Source organism: Taudactylus pleione, unplaced genomic scaffold (genome assembly GCF_031769625.1).
Source record: "Taudactylus pleione unplaced genomic scaffold, aTauple2 ptg000671l, whole genome shotgun sequence".
Taxonomy (NCBI): domain Eukaryota; kingdom Metazoa; phylum Chordata; class Amphibia; order Anura; family Myobatrachidae; genus Taudactylus; species Taudactylus pleione.
In genome coordinates this window covers 5,048,988-5,070,579 of record NW_028285073.1, presented here as the reverse complement: position 1 = coordinate 5,070,579, position 21,592 = coordinate 5,048,988, and the positions used below count along the sequence as shown (strand labels likewise).

The 21,592-nt window shown below is 40.3% G+C and overlaps 1 protein-coding gene across 9 annotated transcripts in view; it reads right to left on the bottom strand.

Moving 5' to 3' along the window:
* The window catches only part of BIN1 (bridging integrator 1), a 162,552-nt gene that overhangs the window by 3,615 nt on the left and 137,345 nt on the right, over positions 1 to 21,592 (bottom strand). For 3 of the 9 annotated variants that reach the window (XM_088455799.1, XM_088455800.1, XM_088455801.1), the window contains 7 exons: positions 20,772 to 20,900; positions 17,401 to 17,499; positions 15,473 to 15,496; positions 9,472 to 9,570; positions 5,463 to 5,540; positions 2,645 to 2,755; positions 225 to 326 (listed from right to left, as the gene is read on the bottom strand). In XM_088455799.1, coding sequence (XP_088311925.1) covers positions 225 to 326; positions 2,645 to 2,755; positions 5,463 to 5,540; positions 9,472 to 9,570; positions 15,473 to 15,496; positions 17,401 to 17,499; positions 20,772 to 20,900 — 642 coding nt within the window. The remainder of the gene's footprint in view (positions 1 to 224; positions 327 to 2,644; positions 2,756 to 5,462; positions 5,541 to 9,471; positions 9,571 to 15,472; positions 15,497 to 17,400; positions 17,500 to 20,771; positions 20,901 to 21,592) is intronic. The other 6 variants (XM_088455804.1, XM_088455806.1, XM_088455803.1 and 3 more) reach the window with 5 other exon arrangements.

The window sequence follows — 21,592 nt, the reverse complement described above, 5'->3', positions numbered from 1 at the left end:
ACAAACTAGCAATGATATCTAACTTTATCTTCTAATTTAGATAATGTCTATGCAATATCTGAAAGTTTTGATAAGCTCCTCAGACAATTAAGTCTGGGAATATGACCAGTAGAAATATATACTTTAGGCTTAGTGGTCCTTCATATATTATCATGCGATACCATAATTACTCATTTTCAGTCCAGAAGGGACGAGGTTTAGGGTTCACCAACCGTCATGCTCACCTGCTCATCTGGGTTGTCAAAGTGAGTTACTAGAACAAGATCTCCAGATTTCAGCTCTAACTCGTCACTGTCAGTTGCATTATAGTCATGTTGGGCCCGAACCTGAAACAATATAAAGCTTTGTTAAATAATGCAGAGTGCAAAGTGGGTCAGAACTGACCCTACGCAGAGCTCTGGGCAGATATTCTTACACACCTCCCAATATAATAAGAGACCATAGCTTGATCTGTTATATTTACTTAAGATACTGTTGTCATAAAACACAGCCACAAACAAATCATATCAATACACAAGACATGTCATTATCAATATAGGAGCAAAATAGCCACAGGACATGATTATCTGTACACGCAGGGTGGGCTAGATATTTACCTGGCTTAGGCAGAAACCTGAAGGTGGCCTTCCCATCTCTAACACAAACTACCAGTTGTTATGACGAACATGTTTATTTTGTTCCACTGCCTCCCACAACTTGTGGCCTTATACAGCTTACTAAGTTGCCTTTATATTAACTGGAATAATTTATCCATCTGATACCTTTCATTATTTTCTTACTAATATATGTCATTTATACTGACATTTGCACATAAAGGGTCTGATCCTGAGTTGCATGCATGGAGGTTAAGCAAACTGTGAATGTGCTGTAGTGAGTACATGCATCTCTCTGAGTGATTCTTGTCAGACTGATCTCCACAGTTTCTCACCCTCCATGAAATGGGCATATGCTCAGAAGAGAACCCCCTAGTAGGAGTGTCATGGTGCGCATAGCCAGAGGTACACCATGTTCTGAGTTGTGTGTATGCCGAGGGGACGCCTCTTTCAGAAGGATCTCTTGCATCCAGCATAGGACAGATGATAACGGAATGGGTATGTAATGCCAACTGTCGGGATGCCTCCTGTCAGAATACCAACAGCGGCATCCCAATGATTGGTGTCCCGACAGGGGTCGGGTAAGTATACTTACCCTCCCCCCTTAACCTTCCCTTCTTGTAGCCTAACACTCTCCACCCCGCACCCTAACCCTTCCTATAGGTGCCTAAACCTAACCCTCCCCCCTTAGTACCTAACCCTAACACCACCCAGTGGTGCCCAACCCTAGCCCTGTCCCCTAGGGGTGCCTAACCCTAACCCCCCACCCCAAAAAAAACAACAACAAAAAACCTAACGCTAACCCCGCTACACTCCCTAAACCTAACCCTCTCCCAACACAGCTAACGCTAAGGATGCCCCGGCCCTACCTCGTTCGGTCTGGCATCCTTCTGCATTGGGGCGTCGGGATTAAGATAGACATCGGTATGTTGATGCCTATCTTAAGTCCCTTGTCAGGATTTCAGCGTAGGTATTGAGACCGACGGCATCGTGGCCCCTGGTCTCATAACTACATCCCGCTAAGAACAGTGTTGACGGTTGCTCTAGCTGATGGCGGGCTGGGGGCCAATGCAGCTGCAGAGATCCGTGCGACTCAGTATACGGATGGATACTCGCATTTGAATTCCAACTGTGGATGGTGTACAGAAGTGTAGCAGAGGTAATTTCTATAACGTCTATGACAACTGTGTGCAACAAATTGCACCACTGTACTAATTGTATTTTCTAATCAGATTGGTCATGTGTGTTCTAGAAATCCTTCCTACCACCTCTTTCTGCATCGCTTCATTCTTTGCTGCCGGTATAAGTACTTTATTTTCTTGTTTGAAGTGGAGGAGCATGGAAGGAAGAAAAGGAGGGAACACAAATGACTACCAGCGAGCATCCACGGCTGTTGAATGTGCCTAGAAACAAGCTCTCACACAGAAGTACAACTGTAAGCTGCAAATTGTGTCCTCTTAATTGATGAAGTCTAATCTCAGAGACCTCAGATAAGCACGAAGCTGTAAATTATACCCTCTCCACCATTTTATCCCTTATAAATAATTACATTTTGCAAAAGTACAGGAGGCACACCCCTAAACACGGCAAAGGTCCCCTTCATCATGGACCCAACTTCTCTATCAGCCAGTGTACCCCACAAATTCATTGGCTTCCATGTAAATCTGGGTGCAGCTGCTTAAAAGTCAGCACATGATGCCACAAATGAGTATTTGTTCTGCAGTTTTGCGCTTTTACATTACATACATTCCCCTTACTGACTCCCACTGAAATATATCCTAATACATATAAAACAGGCAGCACTCTCACATTTATTTTCCTGCACAAAACACAAACAGAGAAATGCTTCGGCTACTCTCCCTATAAGGACAAAAAATTAACCAGATCAGATTGCTGGAGTTTTCCCAAAGCTACACTGTGCCATTAAATTCCTGGCACTCCTTACCTCAGATAGAACCAACACAAAGTGGTGTGCCATATATAAGAAGGTGGGCCTCTATGATTGGCTTAATTTTAGATTTCACAGTTACAATCAGTGTTTCTGTTCTAACCTTATACAGAAATCCAGGGGGCATGTTCGTCTTGGGAGGTGCACTCTCTACTGTACCATTCACTGTAGCAGAAAAAGTTTCAACAACAACAGCTGGGAGCGAACTGGATTGCTGCAAAAAATGATAATAAATTCAGCAAATAGAATATATACAGAATACATTTCACAAATAGATTATACACAGTATTTATTTATTGATGCAGGCTTAATATCCCTTATCCGAAATTTAAAAATCTAAAATGCTCTAAAATATACAAAAATATAGTATAAAGATAGTGACACTTTTGCTTTCTGATGGTTCAATGTACACAAAGTTTGTTTCATGCTCAAAATTATAAAAATATTGTATAAAATTGCCTGCAGGCTCTGTGTATAAGGTGTATATGAAACATAAATGAATTTTGTGTTTAGACTTGGGTCCCATTCCCAAGTTATCTCATTGTGTATATGCACATATTCCAAAGTCCGAAAAATCGGAAAACTAGAACACTTCTGATCCCAAGCATTTCAGATGAGGGATACACAACCTGTATATGAGTACATTCATATAGAAAATGGAACCTAGCATGGGGCTAAACGTTTGTCATGTAACACAAATAAGTTTCCATGTTTGTCCTGGTTTTTTTATGTTTTCTGTTAACCTTATTAGAGCTGAGTGTGTCTACCTGGTTCCGTGGTCTCTAGGACTATAGGTGATGCAGACCCTCCTACATAACCCCTTCCACCAGGTACAAGATGCATGCTCTGCTCCTGGACTTACTGCTTACCACTTCACTTATGATTGCTATCACCTGTATTAACAACCATTCTCAATTAGTGAAACACAGATGACTACAATTGTAAATGTGAAAGTCCAGGAGCAGAGTATTTTTACCTGGTGGTAGGGGTCATGTAGAAGGGTGTAATGATGCCATCAAACTGCACCTCTATTCTTCCTTGAGGCTGTGAACCACATAGAATAGTGAAGGGATTTGCTCACCTTGTGGATGATTCGGAGTCACACAAATCTCTATTCACGGATGCAAATGACAAGTTTTTGCATACAGTACATGTGCAAATGTAAATTTACCCATCTTTGTTTATGTCCGTCCTACTGTACTATGAGTTGGATGGAACTTAGCCGGATCTGGCTTTCTGTGAAATAAAGTGTTTTAGAGTGGGAACTGGGCAGTGCAAAGCGGTCGCAGTCGCACATAAGCACCATGACTCGTGGGAGTGTCTTGGCAGTGTCATGGGCGTGTATCACATGCTCCATGCGATGCGGAGTCATTTGTACAGGGATGAACAGCCTGTTTCCAATGGATCTCTTGCACCTAGAATGGGGCTGGGGCAAGTGCAGATACTAATGATGATGGTTGTAAAATCAATAGGCAGTATGGCTTTCCACCTGCACATGCAAGAATCCCCATAGTAGCCCTAGGGATTCTCACTGAAGGTAGTAGATCAGGCTTCCTCGGCTCCCCGCAATTACAGCCACATTGCAAAGAGATGCTGGAGATTTGTTCTATAGCATGTTATTATAAATAGTGTTTTTGCTTAAGTGCAGTTTACATTTTGCATAAATATCGGAGTCTTAGGGGTAAATTTACTAAAGTGAGAATTTTTAGAAGTGGAGATGTTGCCCATAGCAACCAATCAGATTCTAGCTATTACAGTATCTTCTATAAGGTGCTAGTCAAATGTTAAGTAGAATCTGATTTGTTGCTACAGCTATGGGCAACATCTCCACTTCTAAAAACCCGCACTTTAGTAAATATACCCCTTACAGTGTGCTGGAGGGAACATTTTTCTTTTCTTTTTTTTTTCTAGTCTAAAGTGAACCCCTCCCTTTACAAGCACCTGTGAAAGACTAACTTGATCTGTGCAACCACTATTTTGTATCACTGTTCTGAGAGGCATGGATGAGACCAGCACTGGGAGGGTGTGCTGGTTCTTGTTGTGCTATTTGGAGGTCTCTTGGGTATCTCCAGGTGATTTGATTCTCCACTTAGATATATCAATATCAATATATGTGCTATAACCATGTGGCACAATAGTATGCAATTATATGACCCAGAACGGGTGCTATTATCATGTAGCATTATTGACACTGGTACAGTGACACCTTGACGCGGCCCAATGCTGAAGCACATCTTAGCAAATATATACAGCAAAGATCTCTGAATTTCTATTATCATGTAGTACTTAAATCTTATTGCTGGCCTTTTACAGTGTGCTGGGGGACTTTTTTTTTTATTTTTTCTAGTCTAGTAAACCCCTCCCTTTACAAGCACCTATGAACGACCGATAAGTAACCACAAGTTTGTATAAATACGGCAGTGTAATACTTGATACATTTGCAATAATTAGATTGTGAGCTCTTTGGTACAGGGTTCTATTTTTTTTCTAACATTTGAAGTTGGTGTTTTTCACATATACCCCCTACAGAACGTGAGCTCTTAAGAGCAGGGCCCTCTACCAGCTTCTCTACTTTCATCTACTTCTTGGCTGCTTTGCTCTGTCGCTTATCTGGGTGTTATGGTTGCTAATGTAGCAATCTATATTATCCATGTCCTGGTCCTGTATTGTATTACTCTTTAAGTCATTGGTCAACTTATTTGTTGATGTACTTTGTAAGGCGCTGCGGAACACTTGTGGCGCCATATAAATAAATGATAATAATAATAATAATAATAATAATAATAATACTGGAAAACACTGCATACAACTTGTGTAACTAATCCTCACTGTCAGTCTGGATACACAGAATTATGAGGATAAACACTTTGTATCATTTATCTTTTATTACAGTATATTGATCTCAGAAGGAAACATCTTACATTTGTATCGTTCTCAACGGTGTCACGTTTAACCTCTGTTTCCTTCCTAGGAGAGGCAATAGGAGCTGGTTCTGGTGGCTGAAACACAACATCCATTCATTAATAATTAGTCATTAACTAACAAGAAAACAGTATTTTGTTTCTGGATTCGCACATAAAGAAATAACAGATAGGGTTGTACTGGGGTACAGGGGAAATCCCTGGTGGGCCCCACTGCCTAGGGGCCCACCCCCCTCTTCTAGGTGTCAGGTTCCAGACCTCAATTTATAGATTGTTACTCTTTTATATGGTCAGTTACCTGGAGGAGCAGGACCACTGATCAGCATGGGGGCTTTGGGGTCTATGAGGTCTATTTACTAAACCATGGGGGAGATAAAGTGGATGGAGGTAGTACCAACCAATCAGCTCCAAACTGTAACTTTACATACTGTGTTTGAAAATTGACAGGTAGGAATCTCCAACTACTTATCTCTCTTCAAGGCTTAGTATATAGACCCCTTGGTTCCCTATATTGAAATTACACCAAGATTTGCCTAATGGTTAGCCAAGCATCTGTGGTGGCTGGCCACACCCACTCTTGTGGATGACCACACCCCTTAAGCATGGGCCCCTACCACTGCATTCCCCCGGTGGGCCCTTTATGCCCCAGTCTGACACTGATAACAGAAGTGACAAAATGACCAGATACAAAATAAGAAAAGCATCACCTCAGCCCTAGGGGAACCTTTTCTGTTTAAAATTGAACTTAAGCTAAATTTCCTGCAATGTATCAAATACTGACAGATATAAAAGTTACTTGGGAAGTCCCAACTCATGTAATGAGGCACTTATTAATGCGTATAATGGTTCCTCAACATTAAATTTAATATCAATTAAGCGATAAATGTAATGGCAGCACAGACGGTGTAAAGGTCAGCACTGAGGTTGTGGGTTCGATTCCCATCATGACCCTCCCTGGGGGAGTTTGTATATAGGTTTCCTCTGGGTACTCTGGTTTCCTCCCACACTCCAAAAAATATACTTATACGTTAATTGGCTCCCAGCAAAAAAGTAACCCTCATGTGTGAATGTGGCAGGGAATATAGATTGTAAGCTCCACTGGGGCAGGGACTGATGTGAATGGCCAAATATTTTCTGTAAAGCACTGCGGAATATGTGTGCTCTATATAAATAACTGATAATAAATAAAATAAATAAATAAATAAAATAATCTATACATTTATGTGGACATATTCCCCATAAAACGTTAAAGATATTATGAAATTGCATACCTTGATGGCATCTAAAACTGTATCTAATACAAATATAGCAACATGGTTACTGTATGCCAATATCTTTGCTTCAAATCAATCTAAATACAAGATGAACCACAGGAAAAATAGCTGATTCCACTACTGTAGCTAGGATTAAACACCAAGCACCATACATACAGATGTGTCCTCATAAATCTAGCCTCAATACGCCATGCAGCGCAACTAGCCTGGCGTGAGTGAGCCACCAGGTTCCCTGCAACTCTGCTAGTTATTACCGAAAATGCATCTAAATTGCGATGCGACTAGGACAGACTGTGCTCATTCATTTGATATGTGACACCTGTATATCTGTGAGCACCTGAGGCTATAAAATAAACACAAAGGAACTTGGAATAAAAAAAGCTGCAGCCGCTACATTGTAGCAATTCGTATACAGATTCAGGGACTCGGTCGCACACAGATATACAAGTGTCACATATCAAATTAATCAGCACAGTCTGCTGGTGTGTTTCTAGTCGCATCACCGCTAGTTTCTGCATACTTTGATGAATTGCTGCCATGTACTAATAGCACAATGCAGGAGATCTCTGGCAGAAATCTCACATAAATCTGCGGCAGAGTGCTAATTAGACTGTAGATCACAGTACCCATTATTAGCAACAGGGACTACGATCTCAGCCCCATCTATAAAACTCCAAAAAGCTTTGGCCCCAGTAGTTTACACCATCTTCAGATCTTCTGATCTCTATCCTGAAGCCTCCGGCCGAAGGTGGAAGCTGACACTTTCCGCATGGGCAGTGTCAGCTTCCCGTGGAGAAGTCCTTCACAAATGTGAAAACCTTCAACAAAATGCCAGGGATATAACTTGCTGGGACAGTGGTTACCGCAACTGCCGTTCTTGCGTGTTCCCCTTTGTACATAGGGGGGATATTTTGATTACAATATAAAATATCTGGCGCAATTCGGAACCTTAATAATCATGGCAGTTCTGCAATTATTAATACATAGGCCTCTAAGTCACCTAAAAACCAGTTTAATGGAAATGTATCACAAGTTATTTAACAGACAATTTATTATATAAAACTTTTATGTTAGAGTTATTATACCTTCTAAAGAGTATGAATAGAGGTGTCGCCCATTGCAACCAAACAATTTGTAGCTATAAGTTGACAGTAATGATAACCAGAAGCTGATTGGTTGTTATGAGCAACACTATTTGTCCTCTTTAGAAGGTTTGATAAATCTGTCCCTTAAGGTTTGTCAGTCTCTATTTTTACAGTTTGCACAGAATCCCTGTACCCCGCATTATAAACAGAGCAGTTTATAAGAACCATTGATTCTGATGGGTGACCACATTTCTCAATTAACAGCAGAGGGACATATGAGCTAGCTGTCACTAGTATTTGGGGTGCTGATCCAAAGAATTCTTAAGTTTCCTGATGTTTCTTATGATGTAGCTACATCAGAGCACAATTGATGTGAGCTAAATATAATCCATGGGAAGACTTGTCTGTTACTGAAGCTATCATTTATTTAACCTGGGCTCAATTTATTAAAGAATGTCCAACAGACCTGCTTATATTATCCCAGGCTAAGGCGATCAAAAACTAAATACAGGAGCAGGTAATGGATCAAACAGATGTCTGTAAATTACATTTTAAACAGGTTATTTGTGGAACTCGTGGTTCTGAAGTCAGACAAGGACGATGAAGTATCACTACTCAGTCACAAAATAAGGAAAGAAGACTCTGCATTGGGATGCATCTAAATATAGTAGAACAGATTAATATTGTCATTTTAGAGGATGATTATTAATTTTAATGAAAGAAAAAAAAATCAGGAGAAAAAGTAATTCTCTATTTCTCTCATCCTCTGTAGTGTATGTGTGTGTTCCACAAATAAGTAGTAAAGCAATTATTGATGAATGTACGGTGCTGTAAAATACTGACCATAGGCTCCAGTGGGAGAATGCCTCTAGTGAATGGCTAAAGTTACTGTTGGAAAAGTACTTGTTTTTAGTAGTATAAAACTCATGGGAAATAATTTTTTTCGGTGACAACCTTTGTTTTTAGAATAACTACAGCTGCAGTATAAGGGGTAAATTTACTAAAGTGAGAGTTTTTAGAAGTGAGTTTTAGAAGTGATGTTGCCCATAGCAACCAATCAGATTCTACTTAACATTTAACTAGCACCTTCTAGAAGATAATAAGCTAGAATCTGATTGGTTGTTATGGGCAACATCACTTCTAAAACTCACTTCTAAAAACTTTCACTTTAGTAAATTTGCCCCTAACATTCCTTTTAAAAACAAAAAACAACAGAAAAAAGTGTCAGTAATAGTTATATAACCCAGATCACTGCACCTGTATAACATCCACAACTACAGATATGCCCAGCTAGATTGTTTTTCATAGCTCTTCGTATCGCGGCACGCGTGGCGTGAGATGGACTTCTGCGATCGAAGGCGCGCATTCGTGTCTCCACAGGCTAGAATGGAGATGCGCTCCCGCAATCAGAGACACTCATTAGTGTCGCCATAGGTTAGAATGGAGATGCACTCCTGCGATGGGGACGCGCCATAGTGTACCGTGGCGCGTAGAGCGATGCATGCGCACGTTTATGGTGTGGTCAGCCACAATGATCATGGGCGCATCTGTATGCACTATGCCTAAATAAATCTAACAAAAATACAGAATCCAGGTAAGGAGGACAGGATGCTTATAAGATCGATGCCAAGTGATCGGGAAGCTACTTACTTGGGCAGCCTCAGTGGACTGACTGGACCAGTCAACTACAAAAGTGGCATCAGCAGTGTTAACAGCATGATCTGCGCTGCTAGGCTCATTCTTTTCAGGCTGGCAGTCAGTGAGACAGACAAAAAGAGAAATGATGGATGTGTCGGGGAAGGAGATAAGAATAGACAAAAGATTTAATGAGAAGTCACCAGATACATCACAGAGATGGTCCAATTTATGGCCCGTTTACAATACTTATTTCTAGGACAGTTCCTGAGAAAAAAAAATTCTTTTAGTTTTTTTATATCCCCTTCTTGTATTTGTTTACTGGAATCATGGCTCAGAGGGGTTTATAAACCTTGTGGTGCATATAACAAAAATCTGGAATAGGAACCAAACATCACATTTAAACAGAGCACTCACCTCCTAAACAACAGTCACCTTATAGGTAAAACCCAGCTGAAAATGGACAAAAATGGTAATTCCAACAAATTGGTAAAATTAAAAGGATTTCACCAACCTGTCTGAGCGACAAATTTTGTCCGTTTTCCTTTGTTTGGGACCAAATGGTCAATTGTCGATTGTTCCCATACATTACCAGATTTTAGTACCAACTAGCCAACTAGTTGGCTAGTTGTAAAGAAAATCTTTAAGTGTATGGCCAGCTAAAGTATCCGTTCACTCACAGCCTGAGTGACTGGTGAACCAATGTAAAGCATTACCATGAATACAGATTCAACACAAAAATAGCTGCCTCCGCTGTGTTTATAGGAAGACAAAAACAGTAGCAATCTATATGGTGCTTGTAAACTATAAAATTACCAATTATGGTTGTTCTGTACAATACGAAATTCCACTCTGAAACAACTGCATCAGCTACAGTCATATTGTTGGATAACTCCAATAACTGAGGGTGCGGTTTGAAGATTGTTACTGTTTGAGGGAAGCCTTGAGTTGCCAGGTTTAGTATCACTGCACAACCTGGTCATACTGCATTTAGGGCCTGATTCATTATGGATTGCAACTGCAATTGCAACAGTGATTATGCACGCAGTCTCTCTGCGATAGTATGCTAATCCTTTGTGATCGCTATGCCGTTGCAGCACAACATACGCCCACTTTACCTTACACACATCCGTAAGACTGCAAAACCATCGGTATCATCGCAGACTCACGCACACTTGCACAAGCTCTGACCTTACTCAGGAATTGCTAACCTCGTTGCACGCTATGAGTACTCAAGCTGCGTATGACATCGTGTGGATAATTTATGCACGCCCATGCAACGGCGTTCAAATGCCCTGGCATGCCTGCTTTTGCCGACCACCCCCCCATCACCTTCCACAAACGGCACTTCCTATCAATCACTCTGTGATGGGTCTGCATTGTCACTGCGATCGAAGTCCCGATCGCACTAGCCGGTTCACGCATGCACACTGCTATGCAACTACCCTCCAACATGACCCCTTCCATCAGGTACAAAATGCTCTGCTCCTGGACTTCCCATCTAATTATCTTATGGGCATACCCAATAACTATATAATAGATTCCAACTGGATTATTATACGGAATTAGCTTGTTTTGAAGCCACAGCCAGGGCAATACCCTAATTGTCCAAAATACCCACATGTATGCCCAGCAAAACATTTTCACATAGCCCAGGCAGCAGTTTGATCTATGATTAGTTAACCATGTAATTATGAGTCATGTGTCTCCCAAGGTATGTATGTGAACCATGAAATCAGCAACCGCTGCAGGTGTTATTATGGCAGTTTGTAAACTCCATCTATTCAGAGTCCATAGTGTGCCAGGGAACAGACTAGAAGACAAAAATATTGCACTGATTCAAAACTGCAGCTCAAAAGTGGAGAACTCTAATTAACGTATTCATATGTAACTAACAAACTTGAGTACCTCACCTCCATAACAACATTTTTATATAATCTAATTGATTTAGAAACTTTTTTTTCTTTGTTGTTTTTTTTGCAGTTTGGCTATGTAATGTAATGGATTGTAGACACAAATCTTTACATGCAGTAACTGAGCTGAACGTGGCGTTTCTATCACAGCCCTACAGGTGTGTGGGCAGACAAGACGCATTCAATCATGTCTAATTAGACACTGTCTGAGGTCACCTGATTCTACCATCCAATGGTCCCTCTGTCTGGGACGCAAGCCAAACTGCAGCGAATATCCATTTGGCTGAGCACATTTTTTTTAAATCAGTTAATTACACCAGGCACATGTTGTGCAAAGGTTTGGAACTTTGATTCTCCTAATTCCTGTGAGCTGTGGATAATAAACAGAGCCTAATTACGCAGTCTTATGTCAACAGCCCAGACATATGATTTTTGGGGGGGGCAAAGAAATTACTATTTGTGTAATTTTTATTCTAGATTTTACAAACTTAGCAAAAAAAAAAGCGCAAAGTTATCCATTATAGTTATGGTCCAAGGGTCCCTTAAAACAAGCAATTGGAAACTTTAGTGCTTTCCATTAACCTTTAGGAATTTGGCAAGCTTATTTCTTGTTATTCTAGACAAATCTCTTACCAATACAGCTTAGTGAAAGGGACAAAGATAGAGAGATAAATGGGAATGCTGACTGTACCATTTCTAATACCAGCAGCAGAGGATATGCAACCTGTGCTCAGGACTAACTAGTATCTAAAAACAAGTTACCAGCTAATGGGTATTTGAGTTTACGGATTGGCTGAGACCACTACTGTGATGTCATAGCAACGACTCAGCCAATCAGTTTTATGCAGCACCTGTTTTGACAGAATTATTTTAGGACAAAAACTGCTAAAATAGTAACTTTAAACATTTGCAATGCAAGGCACTGATTTTTTTCTAAATGGGTCATTCATATCAAGCATATGGCCTTACTAAAACTGTGTGTGACCTCTTGTGACGTATATGTGGTTTGGGCAGATTTCAGTATTATTTAGGTGGATCTATACATAGTTTAGGTTAATATGTCAATGATACCTGGAGGTTCATGGTAAACCATATTCTGCTGCTATTCTTGTTTGTACCATATGCACTTTGGATATGAAACTTTTTTCCTTATGACATTTTTTACTCAGTGTAAATTGCATGTTTCTGAAGTTTGCTGTCATATTGTATGCACTTTTGATAATTTGTATGAATTATCTTTTACTGTTATTTTTATTGTGTTATTAATAAATTCAGTCTGCCATTTAGCTTAGGAAAATCTACTGGAATTCATTTCACCACTAGCGCTAGTATCACTTTTCAAAATGCAGTTGCAGTGGTTGAGGGACAATCATTAGTGACTTTGTGGCAGTGTGTGCAATGATTGTCGCAGAGAACTACATGTGCATGTATTGCAGACAGTATCTGCCTCTCTTGTGATGTATTCACCAATATCTCTGGATTGTTTGATTCTTATTCAAACTCTGTTAACATCTGCAGAAAAGGCAACACTGAATGGAGTTTGAAGTTGGAGAGGTAGTCCAAACAGTCCTAAGGTTACATAGATGTTTCTGTTGCCCAGTGCGACCAAGCTAAACAATATTACAGAACAGGAGGCCAGGTATTGAGTTATTGCCTAAGTCTAATTAGCACAGGTACCATGTTGTACCGACAAATATGTATGGCCTTATTGATTTAAAAAGAAAAAACTTGTTTAAAGTTTCACAGTCCTTTAACCCTTTCAACCAATGAGATATGATGTGCAGCCAATAAATGTCTTACCACATGTTAACACTCTTCTCTATTTGCAATCAACCAATATGAAGTACAACTAGCATGGGAGGTGATATACATAAGCTTGCAAATTGCTACTTGTTTACAAACAATCCCATTAATTAAAATAACAAAACAGACACCAATATTTAAAATGTACATAACCTCTGCACAGTAGAAGCAACAATTATGTTTACTGACCCAATAATTGACTCAATATCATGTCTAGTATCAGTCATCTCAAAACTAATGATATGACTGAGGACTGTTTCACTGATGTCCTTAATTCCGAGACTACTAATAGGCTGCATTCTAAGGAATACTGGTTCGGCCTACACCATAGCTGCCGTCGCTCAGCGTTTGTGGAGATATTAAGTACATTTTTACACTTCCATAGCAATAAATCGAATAACAGCGCTGAAGTGTAACAATATGAGATTTCTCAGTGGAAAATTTGTATCCTTTACAGAACTAACAATGGCCCTGATTCAGAGCCGGACGCTCTGACCAGAGCGCTCGCTCTGAATCAGGGTCCACCTCCATTAATATGGAGCGTCCTCCTGGACGCTCGTATAGCTGTGGGCCACCACCCACAGCATATACGAGCGTGCAGGATGATGGTCGCGATGGTCTTGACCATCGCGACCATCGAAACTGCGAGCAAAAGCCTGCGGTTGAGTTTTTCAACCGCAAGGCCAGGAGTGATTTTGGCTCTATCAGAGCCAAAATCACTCCCACTGACATCACTAGTGATGTCAGTGGGGCCGGCTTCAGACGGTAGGCGTTCCCTTGGGAATGCCTCCGTCTGGCAGGCACGCCCCCGGCATGCCCACCAAAGGGGGCGTGCTGTCAGTCAACATCGACAGCACGCCCCCTTTGATGAGACACTCCGAGCGAAGGAAAGTCCTTCGCTCGTCGCGTCTCGCGCATGCGCACGACGGAGCTCCCTCCGTCATGCGCATGCGCAGTGCAGACCATCGACCCACTTGCGAGTGGACAGCCGCTCGCGAGTGGGTCTGAATGAGGGCCAATGTTGCCAAAAATAGGTAAATGTTAAAAAAGCACATTACACGCAAGCATAAGGTGCAGCTGTAAATAAACAAAGTGTCTGGACATACTGATTAAATGCTGACATTTAATCAGTGGGTCCAGACTCCTTGTTTATTTACAGCTGCACCTTATGCTTGCGAGTAATGTGCTTTTGAAACATTTAGCCATTTTTGGCAACATTGTTAGCTCTGAAAACTCACATGTCTGTCTATCTATGTTCCTATTGTGGAAGTAGTCCACTATATCTGAAATCATCTGTAGGAAACATCTGAATGCTATAGGTTTTTCTTTTTACAGTATTTTTATGTGTCTATGTATATATAGGTTTTTTTAGAATATTTGTTGCATTTGTATGAATAAATTGTGTAAAAATTTACATCAATATAAATCTCATGGTTTATATCAGGGATGGGGAACCTTTTTTCTGCCAAGAGCCATTTTGATATATATAACATTATTCTCGGGCCCAGTACAGGCCACACCCCCTCCATGTGACGTCGCATGAGGGCGGGGCCACAAACGACGGTGATTACAGCAATGCCCGGAGCATCCTGAGGATGCGCTGGGGAGCTGTAAGGGCAGCGGTGTGACCATCTGAAGTGTCCTAAGGATGCTCCACATGGCACTGCTGCATAGATTCTGGATGCTGGGTGCCATTCTAGGCACCCTGCTAGCCAGATGAGGCTAGCAGAAAAAAGCTCTGAGGGTCAGACCAAATGATTCTGAGAGCCTTATACGGCCCCCCGGGCATGAGGTTCCCCATCCCTGGTTTATATGTAATGTACCTAGAGGATACCATTATTCTTTTACTGTTACACTTCAGTGCTGTTATTATAATTTTGTGCTTCTGGTTATAGATTCTTTGGGGGTACAAGCAACCTGTCTGAATACAGCTGCAGAAGTGTAGCAGTTTTCTATATATTACTCCAGTCTGATTAGCTTAATAGTTCATTAAACATCCGGACAGGATTCCAGCTACAGCAGCACCACACCTTTTATGTTTGTTATTTCATTGATTTCCATAGCCATGACAATCCCCAGTTCAGATCACTTTGTAAAGTTTTGCTTCATTGCATCCTAAGCCCAGGAGTTGTACCATTTTGATCTCGGTCTTCTTACTCATTACATGTGATGATAACATAGGTGGGTGTATGGAGACAAATGGCCGTGCGGCTAAAAAATGACTCACAGCACAGTAATCATGAATATGGGAACAGAATTAGCTGTACATACAATTCGGGTGACTCAGTCACTTTTCTTACCTCCCACAAGTCCCACGGCAGAGACTAATGCGCAGCAAGGACACAAAGAACATATTTACATCACTTTTAAATCTTTTAAAAGCATTGAAAAGAAGACAATACACAAAGCTCGATATTATAATATAAATTCCTTATTTATAATACAAACATTTCAATCCAGTAATGTTTTCTCTTGACCGACTGTTTTATATTCCATCTTGGAATACATTAATAATCAGTCATTATAGATGTGACATCACTACTCTTCAACTACAATTTATATTTTCTGGAGTGACATCAACAATCTCCAAAATATAGAAGTTATATCTCAACAGACTAAGTAAAATGACCTTAAACATTGTACACACAGACAATGTATATATAGATTTATATTTGAGTTTTAGAGTAAACCTCTGTAGATCTTCAGCTGCGAATTTGTCAACAGATAATGAAATTATATATGTAATATACATAATATATATATATATATATTACTAAGCATGTCCCTGTTATAAAACATCTTTCTGCTGAAATGTCATCTTGAGTTACAAACCTGTCTGTGTCTGATGAACTGAGGGGGTCATTCAGACTCACTTGCGAGCGGCAGTACGCTCGCAAGTGGGTCAATGTTCCCCACTGCGCATGCACACGACGGAGGGAGCTCCGTGGTGCGCATGCGCGAGACCCGGGGAGCGACGGGCTTTCCATCACTCCGGGTCTCGCACCAAAGGGGGCGTGCTGTCGATGTTGATTGACAGCACGCCCCCTTTGGTGGGCATGCTGGGGGCGTGGCGGCCAGACGGAGGTGTTCCCATGGGAACACCTACCGTCTGAAGCCGGCCCCACTGATATCACTGATAGAGCCAAAATCACTCCAGGGCTTGTGGCAGGGAGACCCTACCGCAGGGTCTCCGTCGCAAGTCCGATGGTCGCGACGGTTAAGACCATCGCGACCATCTTTTTGGCCGCTCGCATATGCTGTGGGTGGTCACCCACAGCTATACGAGTGGCCAGGAGGCCGCTCCATTTTCATGGAGGAGGGCCCTGATTCAGAGCGAGCACTCTGGTCAGAGCGTTCGGCTCTGAATCAGGCCCTGAATCAGTAAAATAGGTGTATCTGAGAATTATATATAATGGTATATAAATTATTATTGCCCACTAGGCAGATTACGGTATCAGTCTTCATACTGGTGTTCATACTGGTTATGACTTAGGGGTCTATTCAGCAATAGTGATGATGTTGCCCAGAATATTATCGTGCAACATTGTCACAATTTTTTTTATCAATTATTGAAATTTATAGAAGCTATTCAGCAATATTTCCTGCAGGGACAGTGGTTGCGTTAAGGCGCTGTCCCTGCGATGTTACAGAAGGCATTGTTATTGATTTCCGTAAACAATACCTCCTGTTTCTGCTTCAGTGCATGCTCAGTCATGCGCTCGGGAACAGTCTCAGTCTCTGCTATGAGGTGACCGCCGACGGGTAAGCCCAAATACAGCCTGTCCAAAGTGATTGACATGTACACAGGCTTTATATTAGTCTGTATACATGTATATTTATGTGCTTTTATATTTAACATTTATACATACAGGCTAATATAAAACGTTATATAAAGTAGATTTTTAGAATAATTTTAAACTTTTTGTTTTGCTGAATAGCAAAAAAGTGTTAAAGCACTGTAGAGATCAATGGCTGATCCCTTCAGTGCGGTATTGTGCGAGATGGGAATTAATGGAGAAGATAATTGCCTTATTTTCTCCATTAACCCATTACAGAATAGTGGATTTGCAGAAAAAATTTGGAAATGATGATTTCCGCATTTTTTATGTAAAAAAATCATTGCTGAATAGACTCCTAACTATTATAACTCCTCTGTTCCCGGCACAGTTTATTATCTGCCGCTGCAGGGACCATTGATTGTTTTTCAGTTACGGAAGGACTCACACACCTGGGCTGCAGCTGTGGTCGAACTGGAATCAGGTTTGAGAGGATCAAAATCCAGATCCAACAGGCTGGGCTCTTCCACTTTGGGCCACACAGCCTCAAACTTGGCAGCACGGAGAGAGAGTTAGTGGGAAAGTTAGATAAAAGTTAATGGGGACAAGCAGAACAAGATGTGGAATCGGATAGCATATAGGTGCGATCGGGACCCTAAAATACAAAACTGCCTCTGGTATATCACCAAAAGACTGTCACATCCACTACATAGAGGACCTAAAGGAGTCATATTAAGTATATGGCAAAAGATTGTAATAAATTAATACAATGTCTCCACACAACTTGAATTCTAATACGTTGAGCCTTCGGATTTCATATACAAGACCGTTAGCAAAAGGTTGATCAAAACTAAAATTTATGTTGCTACTGATCCATTGGATACAAAGTTACTGAAATATGTCTTCGGCGTTGTCCATGTTCCTTGGACTTCAGGGAATAATATGGCAAGCGACTGTCATATACAAATACAATGTCTCCATACAACTTGACTTATAATACGTTGAGCCTTCAGATTTCATACACAAGACAGTCAATGGAAGGTATGTTGAATGTATGAGGAAGCTGACACATTGGGTAGAGAGTTGCCAAGATAAGTCTACTGCATAGCCCATGTTCCTTGAGTTGTAATATATACCCCTCCCTCCACCAAACCAGCAGGAAAGCAAAGTAGTTGTGTTGTTGTATTTTAGCTATCATCATTTTATTGTAGACCCTGTTTTTAAGGATACTTCTTGAGTTCAATCAAGTCAGATGCCACTCAACTAAGTCAGCAGATGGACAGAGAAGAAAACAACCAGAGTATATGACCCCCAACTCAGCAGGGAAACGGTTATCTCTCAGTTGCCTTGGGGCCCCCACAAACCTTAATCCTGCCCTTTCAGTACACACCCTCTGGCGCTAATGAAAAATTATGTTAATACAGCAGATGAAGCCAAATGCAGTAATAAAGTCTACTCTATCAGTAAGTGATGCAGGTGGTATTACGTGGATAAACAGCTCGCCAGTACTAAACAGGAACCTGAACCGTGAGGTACTGCCACAGTATCACTGACACATCTTTAATCGATTACCGTCAGCATCAAACAAAAACATGCACAATAAGAGTAGCAGAGTACAATAACTGGTAACATGCAAACATGGAAAACACCACACATGCAGACATAACAGATACTCCTCTGTAGAGTCCAGCGGACCATGGCTGCTCCATAATGTTCTAGATCAGTTCTGAGGGTGGATCACTGAAGCATGCGAGTTTGAAGCAACTAATAAACTAGTGAATTATTTTTTCAGCAGTGGGATAATGGAGAAGAATTATCTTCTCCATTAATTCCCATCTCGCAGAATACCACACTTTAGGGATCATGTTATTGCTCACTACAGTGCTTGAACGCTTTTTGCTATTCAGCAAAGCAAAAAGCATTAAATTACTTTGAAAATATTTACTTTATAGAACGCCATCTCAGAATGGCGTTATATGAAGAAAATCCTTAATTATCCAGAAAACTGCAAGGACACAGGGAAATTTTCCCATAAGTCCCTGCAGGATTTTGAAACTCTGCTCCAGTCTCTGTCCCTGTTTTGTGGTGACCGCCGACTGTAAGTACATGTCCAGCCTGTCAAAACTATCTAAATTGATTGAAATGTGTACACAGGCTTTATATTAGTCTGTATACATTTACATTTATGTGCTTTTATATTTACATATTTATATATACATTTTAAATATAAAAGCACATAAATATAAAATGTATACAGATTAATATAACGTCTGTGTACACATTTCAATCAATTTAGATAGTTTTGACAGTCTGGAGATGGACTTACAGTTGGAGGTCACCGCAAAGCAGGGACAGAGACTATTCACAAGCACATCACTGAGCATGAGCAGAAGAGACAGAAGGTTTTGCTTTGGAATCCCTAAAACAAAGCCTTCTGCAACATTGCAGGGACAGCGTGTTAAAGCAACCGTTGTCCCTGCATAAAAAAAACAAAAAACAAAGCTGAATAACAGCCATCAAATGTAATAATTGATAGAAAATCGTGACAGTGTTGGCTGATAATATTCGGGGCAACATCGTCACTCTTGCTGAATAGGGCCCATAATATGTACAAAATGTGCAAATGTGGGCCGTACACTTCACATAAATAACCTCTGTAAAGAGCGTTTGCACCTCCAAAGTTTTTGTATTTTTATGTAAACAGACGTGTGCAAGAAAGTTTTACTGTATTACTAAAGCCTTTCGGTAAACATTTAATTGCCTGCTACCATTAGTCTGCAAAACATTCTTCAAAGTTTTTTTTGTTTAAATTAATTACTTGACATTATTAATAGTTAACCTATTAACCTATATGTCCAATAAAATTAAAGTTTCTATTCAATATAAATCAAAATCAATCTACCATAATTTGGTGGATATTATTTGGTTATTTGTTTCCTACGTACATCTGAAAAATGCTTTTTGTTTGGACACAAACTTTACATAAACATGGTCCATGTAGAATCTTCATCCTGGTATAGAAGATCATAAGACATGTTTGTGTAATTTGTGTGAAAATAATTATTACTTCGTTAGCTCAACTGCCATGAACAGTGATTCAGCCTAAGAGACGGCTGCCGCACACAGGTGGTGGAGACATTTTACCATATATATTGATCTTGCCTATAGTATACATTGTTGGTAGCCAGAGTCCGCTGGTGAAGCAGGTTGAAGAGTGTAAAAAAGAGAGAATATTTCCTAGAGGTGTCACTTATTAGAAAAGCCAAAGACCAGCTCCCTTGCCAATAATCAACTCCTACATTAAGGATCTCTCTAATATCTGTCACTACTGCTAACCTCCCACCGTCCACTGTAACAGCTCAAATAACCAAAACTCTCATGGAAAAAGAAAAATTAAGCGGACTGCTTTGTGTAGAAGTATCTCCTACTAGGTCACCCAGAAACAGCCGTGATAAATAATAATATTTCATTTGGCTAAAGGCCATGAGAAAAAATGAAACTAATATACGGCTTTCTGTTAAAGTAATAATGGTTAAAATTATGTTTTTCAATTACTGAAGAGGTCATATGCATCCATTTATCAGCACAATTGCCTGCTTACGAACTCAAGGGGATCCAAAGTAAGATACAGGTCCGCCCCCACTTCGTTGGTAAAAAACACACATATAAACAGGGTCCCTCAGTGACATTAAGTCCCTAGGTTCCCTATTGGATAATTCAACTCTGCCTATGGGTCCTCTGGTCTTATCCTCAAGTGACACCTCCTGTAATTGTCTCATGCAGGTGTTAGTGAGTGGAAGGAAGGTGGGCGGCAGCTGCTGACCTGTGATGGGGTGGTCACACTTATCTCGGGCACAAAATTGTCATCAAACAGGCTGATGATATTCTCCTGCTTGATGTCCTTGCAGGGCGTGAGTTTAGGTGGTGGCGGAACCGGAGGACCTCTCCTCAGCTACATGCAGGTAAAATAACAGTACAGACAATCCACACGACCCCCCACCCAAAGGAAAAAAAAAACACAAACATACAGAAACAGATTAGCAAAACACAGACAAGGAGAGAATCCATCACATCAAGTGTCAGTGATATTTCACTGTAGCAATGGATGAAAATTATACAAATAAAATATATTATTATACACAGACAGAACATACACAGGGGGGAACATGGGCCAAAAATACAAAGCAAAAAAACAACTTAATGTCACTAAAAGGGCAGGGACAGTGCACATGGTAATTCCATGTAACAATTTCTCCAACATTACAGAGTATATTTTTTATTTTTGTCATTATGATATACACTGTATGGGTGCAATTTTATTTTATTTTCATTATAACACCTGTCTACGCTGTGCACCAGGTGTGAAACATTTGCAGGAATATGATATAATATATATATATATATATATATATATATATATACACACACATACACATATATATATACATACACACACAGAACATACACACATACATGCATATACGCACAATTTATATACATTATAGTTTGTATATATAACTATACTGTATATAACTGTGTGCGTATATGCATGTATACATCTAGAAATATATATATAGATTTATACATGCATATATGCACACATTTATATACAGCATAGTGATATATATAAACTATAATGTATAT